The following is an 8,826-nucleotide window of genomic DNA, read 5'->3' on the forward strand; positions in this document are numbered from 1 at the left end:
ACATTGTCTCTGTATCACTGCAGTGCTTGAAAATCCAAGTCATAACAAAACCATTGGTATTACAGAAATATATCAGCAGAAGTTGGTCCCTCTACCAAAGTACTTCCAAAATACGTGGGGGCAAATAGATGAGATCAGCCATGGATCCAAAGGCACTATGGAGTGCAATTAGGCCATGCTAGTCAGAGGGAAGAACTTTTTCAGGCATAATATCTCACAAAAGCCCATACAACATGGATCTTCCCTGGTGATGCCACATTAATATCTTTCTTTCTTTGCTCATTGGTCAATAACTGAGGGAATCAACTAGAAATTGACTACCCAGGAGACCAGGAAGAAGAGTATTTCTAAATAGAGCAGTAATTCTAACGACTGATGTCTGAAATAGAATACAAATACTATTTTTACATAGGAAAGATAAAATTCTCTGGGTCTAAAAGTTGCTCTATTCTTTCTTCACAGAACTGTTGAGAACAAAAATGAAATCTGCATTGTGTTTGTGTCTGTTGTTTCTTGGACTTCGAGTCCAGGGTCAACATAGGTCCAACCTCAATGAGGAACAGCAGCAACAAAAAACGCTCCATACTCTGGAAGGCCATTCTAATGATGAAAGTGAAAACTTGGCTCATGTCAAGATAATCGACAACAACGCTGACTTTGCATTTAGGTTTTACAGGCAGGTCAGAGAGGAGGCAGGCAACAAGAATATTTTCTTCTCTCCTTTGAGCATCTCCACTGCCTTTGCAATGCTCTCCTTGGGGGCCAGATCAAACACTCTCAGTCAGCTCCACAAAGGCCTCGTCTTCAACCTTACAGAGATGGAGGAGCAGGAGATCCATCAGGGATTTCAGCGCATTCTCCAGTTGCTGAACAACCCTCAGCGAGAAGTCCAGTTGAGCCTGGGCAATGCCCTGTTCATAGATGACCGACTCAAATTGCTCCAGAATTTTTTGGATGGTGTCACAAATTTTTATTATTCAGAAGCTATTTCTAGTAACTTCCAGAATCTTCCAGAGGCCACAAAGGAAATCAATAAGTACATAGAAACAAAAACCCATGGGAAAATTGTTGATTTACTCAAGAGTCTTGATGAGGACTCCAAGATGGTTCTGGTTAACTACATTTTCTTTAAAGGTGAGTGACAAACATGGGTAGCAGATACACACATACATTCTGCAAGTGTTGTCCAGATGTAAGAAAGATAACTTTTTTCACATTGTGAACCAATGCTATCATCTCATTTAAAATACATCTTTCTACTTTTAAATGGCCTACAACAATATTTGAAAGCTAGGTCTAAAGAATAATTTTTTATGCAAAAAAAAAAAAAAGAAGAAAGGAAAAAAAGAAAGTACTGATTAATGTCATATCAATTTTAAACCAGGTTCAGATCTTGAAACATTCGGAAAGGGTGAACATGGGGACTTATGACTGCTGTTCAATGGCACAGATGTTTGGCTGTGCAGGAGATGGTCAAACATGGATAACATTTTTATGATATATTCCTTATATGAATATAAGCCTGGAGCTTGTACAATGGGAGTCCGTGGAAGTTTTACCATTTTGCATTATCAGGCAAAAGCTCAAATTTTTAACATGGCAACCCTTAGCTTATTTTTCTCTTGTGTGGTCTTTATTACAGCCATTGAAATGATCTAAAGCTTCTTCCCATAGAGACAGAACAAGCATCCTTAAACTGAGACAGGCTTGTTGCTGCCTTTACAGCTCCAATAAAGTATTTGAAACATCAACTAATGTGACATGTCCTTTTTGTCAGCTTATTCAGTTCTATACTCATTCTTTTGTCAAAAGGCTACTGGGAAAGACCTTTCAACAAATTGTCCACCAGAGATGATGACTTCTTGTTGGATGACAAGAATTCTGTTAAGGTCAAAATGATGCATCAGAACAAAGTCTTCAATGTCCATAGGGATGAGAGGTTGTCTTGCTGGGTAGTGGAAATCCCATACAAAGGAAATGCTGCTGCATTGTTTGTTCTGCCTGATGAAGGGGCGATGAAGCAGGTGGAGGATGCTCTGGTAAAAGAAACAGTGTCTAACTGGACACAATCACTTAGAAAAAGGTAATCTTTTAACTGCTGCTTTACTTAGTCATCCAGGAAAGTAAAGCTCAGGATGCCACAATGAATTGCTAAGCACAGCTCTGAGGAATAAGCATTGCATTGTTTCATTACATAAGGTAAAGTCTCAGGCACTTTCATACCTAAGGGAAACCCTCTACTTAACTCCCTGAGTCACAGCAAGTGGGAGTGCTACCAGCTGTGAAAATCCTGCATATGGCTACATTGCCCTCAGGAATCTGCTTTGAGTAAGAAGAATAAAATAAAATATAATTTACCTTTCTCCCATCTGTATGATGCTCTCCAGACAGTCACTTTCATAAATTAGCTCTGTGTCCCTTCACCACTGACCAGACTGGCTGGTGGACTTGTTGGAGCAGATCGGGAAAAGGGCCACAAAAAAAATGATCAGAGGGAGATGGAACACCTCTCCTGTGAAGACAGGCTGAAAAGAGTTGGGGAAGAAGAAAAGGCTCCAGGGTGACTTTGTTGCACCCTTTCAATATTTAAAGCGGGCTTATGGGAAAGATAGGAATAATCTCTAGCGGCGCATGGTGCTACAGAACAAGGCATAATGGCTTTAAACTAAAAGAAGGTAGATTTAGACTAGATAAAAGGGAGAATTTTTTTACAACGAGGTTGGTAAACAAACCACTGGGACAGGATGCCTAGAAAGGTGATAGATGCCTCACCTCTTGAAACAGTCAAGGTCAGGCTTGGTGGAGCTCTGATCAGCCTGATCTGGTTAGAGATGTCTCTGCTTACTGCAGGGCAGTTGGACTAGATGACCATTTTATGAGTCTGTGCTTCTCTAACATCAGATTTTAAAAGCCAAGCCTTAGATCCACAGCTGTTTGGGATGGCTTTATACCTGCAAGAGCTATTGCATTGGGGGATCTTGCGATAATAAACTTACTATTTTATTCTATTTTTCAAAAGAGAAATCTACCTGGACCTTCCAAAATTCTCCATCTCCGGCTCCTATGATGTTAAGAGCATGTTTGAGAAAATGGGTGTGACAGAGGTGTTCAGTAACCAGGCTGATCTCTCTGGAGTGTCAGAAAATATTCATCTGAAGGTTTCCAGAGTAAGTATGCAAATGAAGATGGTAACCAAGAGAACTGTCTGCCTCATTTACATGTGAGTTTTATATCTGCAAATAGGCTGATGCCATGTCTGGGGAATCACAACTCACTGTTCCTACAGTTTAAATTAAATTGTCTCTCAAGGAGAAAGCAGAACTGGAAAAGATAAGAGGAATAATTTCACAAAAAGATGATGTGAAATAATAATGAATGATAAGAGTCATAGTTATGAGCTTGGGAATAGCCATTCTTCTCCTATGTGCATACTTCTCATTACTGTATTATCTGACCACCTCAGAATTTATGCAAATAGCAGACTTGTGAGGCAGGGATAGCCTCATTTCATAAACGACAAAGTGGCACACAGATAAGTAAAGTGATTTCCCAGAGAATATATGCCCAGTATCACGAGGGAAGTGATCCTTCACCTCTATTCTGTACTTGTGAGATCACTTCTGGAGTACTCTGTAACCAGTTTGGGACTCTCTAGTGGAAGGGATATGTGGACATATTGGAGCAGAGTGAGCTCAGTGGAAGGTAAGCAAGATGGTTGTGTGGCTAGAGCATGGGATGTAATGAGAACCTGAAACACTTGGAGCTGTTCAGCTAGCAGAATGGAAGGTGAAGGGACTTTCTTAACGCAGCCTACAGATTTATTACAAGGGCTCATAGAAGATGGACCCAGACCCTTCTAATAAATGAACATTGACAGGACAATAGATAATGAACACAAGAGAGAAAATGGGAAACTCTCATCAGATATTATGCAAAAAATATCACCATGAGGGTGATCAAAAATTAGGATGGCTTACTTAGAGAGGCTAGGAATATTCCTGAAACCCTGACTGGATGAGATCCTGAGAAACCTTATGTGGTGTCAGAGCTGACACAGTGCAGAGTGGTTGATCACAATAGGACCTCTCTAGAGGTCCTTCAAACTGTATTATTTAATGATTTTGTGGTTCCTCACACTGAGTAATACATGTGTAAACACCTGGATTACATATAAGACAATTGAATAGATGAAGGGTAGCAGGACCTCATGAGAAGAAATTTCAGAGGCACTATGGACAATGAAGAAAAAATGAAAGACTGACCAAAGACAATGAAATAAGGTCACGTGAATTCAGAAATATGAATTTGCTATACCTACCATAGAAAAATCTGTAAAGGCAAGTCATATCAGTGGGCTGTGTTGCAGAAAGACATCCTATAAAGCTCGTCTGTCTTTGCAGAAAGATTTAGTATTTTTTTTGCATACAATGAAATTAATGTAAAATGATTTTTTTCTTCTTCTGTCTTAAAATGTTGTTACTCTGAGAAAAAAACAGAACAGTAAGTGTTCCCTGTGTTGCTCAGTCTCTGCAAGCAGCCAATCTTAACTCTGCCAGAGTGGTGGAAAAAACTCCCTGAACTCAGAGAAAACTTTGATTATCTTGGAAAGGCTGGCTCTAAGTATCTTTTTGACACCAGTTCTACATTAATTCTGGGTTTTCTTTTAAAAACTATCTTCTCACGGTGTTAAAGCAAGCAAATCTGTCCCCTGCTGCTTCCCACTCTTCAGTACATTGATTTTCATTTTTTCTTCCCTTGCAGGCACTTCACAAGGCTGTGGTAGATGTTAGTGAGAACGGCACAGAGGCTGCTGCAGTGACCGCGATAGAAATAGTACCATTGTCTGCAATGTTTCCTCCTCCTCCTCACATCAGATTCAACAGGCCCTTCCTGATGATGATTACTGACAAAACCACCCGTAGCATCCTCTTCATGGGAAAAGTTGTGAACCCAGCTGACAAGGAAGATTAGACCAGAGCACTTGTACTCCCAAGTGCAGAGAAGAGAGCTTGTGCACATCCCAGAGACTTCTTTGCAAAACCAGACTAGAATTCATTCTTAATTAACCAATAACTAAATATTACACAAAATTTTTCTTCACTTACAAACAGAGTTGGTAACAAGCATGAGTGGGCCATGTTTACAAAATCAGAGAATCTTAGGATGCATTGGGTTGAAAGGGACTTTTAAAGGTCATCTAGTCCACTCCCCTGCAGTAAGTAGTGGCAATCCCAATTAGATCAGTTTGCTCAAGACCCCATCAAGCTTGGTCTTGAATGTCTCCAGGGATGAGGCCTCCAGCACCTCCAGGGACAATTTGTCTCACCATGGTCTTCTTCAGGGGCTGCAAGGGAATCTCTTGTCTGGCACCTGGAGCATCTTCTCCCCACCTTCTTCACAGACCCATGGGTCTGCAGAGCTGCTTCTCTCATATTTTTTACCACTCCCTCTCACAGCTCCAGCACAGTGTTTTTTACCATTTATGTTGTCCCAGATGTATTATCATCTTGGCTGAGGGGCTCAGCTTTGTCCTGTGGTGGGTCTGTTGGAGCCAGCTGGAACAAGTCTAGCACAGGGCGGCCCCAGCTCTACAGCCCCTAGCTGCTAGCACCTCTGCATAGGTACTCAATAATCACAAATGCAATCAGTGGTAGCATTAAAATTCACTAAAGGCAATAACATTTAATGGATGGGTACTAAAGAACTGTCAGGAGCTGCTATTAGGATCCGTTCAGCATCATCTCAGCATCAGGAACTTGGGGCTCCACTCACTTCACAAATGCAGCCTGAGCTAAGTGACAATGCCTCCTCCCAGCATTTCCAATCTGAACTCTGCTTTTCTCCTGTGGAGGGGCTGGAATTAAACTTTACCTGAGAGGGCCTGGGGGTCCTTGCCACTACTGGAGGGTTTTGGCTTCTGGCTAGGCTACATCAGAAATAATAAATGCTTCTGCCATGGTGGCTTGGTTTGCAAAGTCCTGAGAGGCCATATGGATGAGAGAAAACCATGGTATGCATATTTGCAGTCAGAGGGCTTTCATGTGGGCAAGTACAGACTTTTTCCCAGGCCTACGGGTGAAAGAAACCAGCCCCCACACAACCTATTCACACAGACCTACAGATTTGCTTAATGCAAAATATATTCTCAATAATCATCTCTTTGTCTCCAGATTTGAAATAAAAAACACCAGCAATGCTTTCAAAGTGCTCTGTGGAAAATCTTAGTCAATCTAACTGATTTTTCTCTCTCAGAAAAATAAAATTAATTGATTCAGCAGTGCTTAAAGGGGTAAAATTCTGTTGCTGGAGCTGAGCCAAGGATTTCAGCTCTGCATAAAGTACAGGTCTCTTTATCCACAGCTACTAATACAGCTTGCACAGTCATTGCTCCTCTGCTTTGGGAGCGGTGAGGGTTAGGTGAGAAGTTAACTGCGCTATTTGGGACAAGTTAGAGGGAAGGTAAAGAACAAATAGGAAATTGTTCAGATTACTTCATTTCTTTCCTCCACCTCTGCCCAATTCTGCAAAATGAAAATATGGAACAAATCTAATGTTTTTGTTTAGCTGCAAATGTTACAAAGTAGAAACATTTGTAAAAATTCTTATCTTTCTTGTCAGAACTGTGGCATTTTGTTATGGGAAATAGTGAAAGTCCTGTTGGTGCCCTGTGGGTTAAAAGCAGTTATTTGAGGATGGAAAAATAATTTCAGCCAAGAGGACAGTTCCAAGCTATGTTTTTATAACTTCCCTACATCTGTAAATAAGGACAACCGCTTGAAAATGAAATCTACATTGCAGGCCAATGATTTCTCAAATAAGCAGTTAAAATCAAAGACTTTGTTGAAGATTTACATGGGTTTTGGAAAGCTCCTTAAAGAGTTGGAAGGGAGGAGGAGTGTTGAGCTGACTTGTTCAGGAATTTTATCTCCATAGTGGAGCTCGGGGGAGCATAGCAAAACCACAATGATTTAACAGAAAAAGTGAAAAGTTTATGGAGATGTTTGAAAAGTCTGTGTAAAAGTCAATGCAGTGGTCTGCCTGCAGATACCCTTAATCATCTCTGCCTGAAACTGAAATTCTACCAAGAAGAAAATATATCACCCTCAGCCAATATCACATGAGCAGCCTGCAGTGCCTTCACACTTTAGGGAGCAGCATGAAAAGAAGAGAGATGGAAGAGTTAAATCTCTCTGAAGAGGGCAAGAAACTTTTGGCCACACTTCAACATCCTAATCCCCTCACTCTTAAGCTATACTGACCAAAGAGAAAGAAAACTTGGAGGCAGCACATGGATGGACTGTCAATATGCTATGCCCCTGTATTATCAAAGGGAGGGCTTTGTCCTCCACCAGCACAGTGCCAGCAGGTAATTAGCTAAAAAAAGCAAGAATATGGATTTTGTTCTTTGGTAGCTACCCTTGTTAATTGAAACATACAATATAGGAATACTGAGCATAAAGGATTGACAAGTACCATGACTAAAACTAGACTGTGTTAAATTTACAAAGTTTTGCCTTCATTTTGCATAGATTTTATTGGACAGGTCTCACCATGCCTTCATTAATCACCTATCTCTGATACTTTTGATGTCAAGGCCCTGTCTGAGAAAAAGTTATTACTGAAATGCTCAGAGACAGCAATCTTGTTGCCATAGTCACAGGAGCCTGACCTGGTACTGCCTATAGTCAGACATCAGTGGAGATGGAGATTATCAGAACAGTAGTCATATTTTGTATTTCTAGTCTGACCTAGCATGCAGCAAAATTAAAGTTTATGAATGGCAACAGGGCAGAAAACTGGCATATTTGGAAAGTAATATATTGCATTTCAAAGTTACTGTGAAGTCTCCTGATTTCTCTGAAATGCATATTGAAATAATAACTATAAATAGCCACCAAAGAGAAAGGGTCAGAAAAGGCTCTCATGTGTTGTCCCTGGGTAACCTGGAATTGTATATCAAAAATGTACTACAACATTTTGCTAGGTTGGAGTCTTCTTCTCTTCTCTTCAAGTCCCCTTCTCTGCAGGGTTACGGTACCACTAAGTTTAGTAAGGGGCGTCCTTACTAATGATACTAAAGTACCAACTTTACAACTGCCTTGCAAGAAATCTCAGGTACACATGGGTTAACAGAGTTCCATAAGACTGTGAAGAAGGCCAATGCACTCAGCTTCCTTGATCAGAGAACCAGAGACTGGGACCCCACCTGGCATGAGTTGTTTCTAGCAGTACCTGGAGCTCCTTGGTGGTTGAATATTCAAGCCAAGAATTTCTCACGAGTCCTTGGGAAAACTACTGGCTTAGTCAATAGCTATTATATGCACAATTAAATGCATTTTCTTACCAGCTATATTTCTTTAAAGATCTGACAGTCTTTTAAAATTGCAGCCATCACTAGATCTGTTAATCTTTCCATTGTTAGTCTTCATTTGTAAATCTGTCTTTAGGCGAGTAAGTAATTTCTGCCTCAAAATTTGGCATGCCTACATGCTGTGTGGAAATCAGTGGGAGCTGTAGACACATATTGACTGTACTGCTAGTGGGATTGGTTTTAGCATTTCAATATGGCACTGAAAAAAGAAACTGAAATCCACAGCCTCTACCAAATTTAGGAATACAAACTTCTGAGAGGTCTGTGACATTCACTGCACACAGTGCCTTTGCACCATTCTTTGCTCAACTCTCATTCAAGAATGAACTGCCTAAAATTGAGCACTATCCATAGTTCTGTTCTGTGAGGGACAGTTTGAAACCCTGGACATTCACCTTTAGACCTAAAAAACCCCACAATAGCAGAAGTGCTGTGGCTGTTCAGAAAGTGGCCAA

At 40.7% G+C, this 8,826-nt stretch overlaps 1 protein-coding gene across 1 annotated transcript; it reads left to right on the forward strand.

Annotated features, from left to right (window-relative positions):
- Positions 1-468: 468 nt before the first annotated feature.
- LOC104306874 (alpha-1-antitrypsin) lies at positions 469-4,997 on the forward strand. The gene is made up of 4 exons (XM_009907884.2): positions 469-1,134; positions 1,813-2,083; positions 3,020-3,167; positions 4,762-4,997. Exons 1-4 carry the CDS (start codon positions 480-482, stop codon positions 4,969-4,971), a joined length of 1,284 nt encoding a protein of 427 aa, XP_009906186.2. The 5' UTR covers positions 469-479; the 3' UTR covers positions 4,972-4,997.
- Positions 4,998-8,826: the final 3,829 nt, after the last annotated feature.

This window comes from Dryobates pubescens, chromosome 5 (assembly GCF_014839835.1).
Source record: "Dryobates pubescens isolate bDryPub1 chromosome 5, bDryPub1.pri, whole genome shotgun sequence".
Classification (NCBI taxonomy): Eukaryota; Metazoa; Chordata; class Aves; order Piciformes; family Picidae; genus Dryobates; species Dryobates pubescens.

Coding starts and splice junctions, on each gene's coding strand:
- LOC104306874 (XM_009907884.2), top strand. CDS start 480: ATGAAATCTGCATTGTGTTTGTGTCTGTTGTTTCTTGGACTTCGAGTC. Junction 1,135..1,812: donor TAACTACATTTTCTTTAAAG/GTGAGTGACAAA, acceptor TTTTGTCAAAAG/GCTACTGGGAAAGACCTTTC. Junction 2,084..3,019: donor ACACAATCACTTAGAAAAAG/GTAATCTTTTAA, acceptor ATTTTTCAAAAG/AGAAATCTACCTGGACCTTC.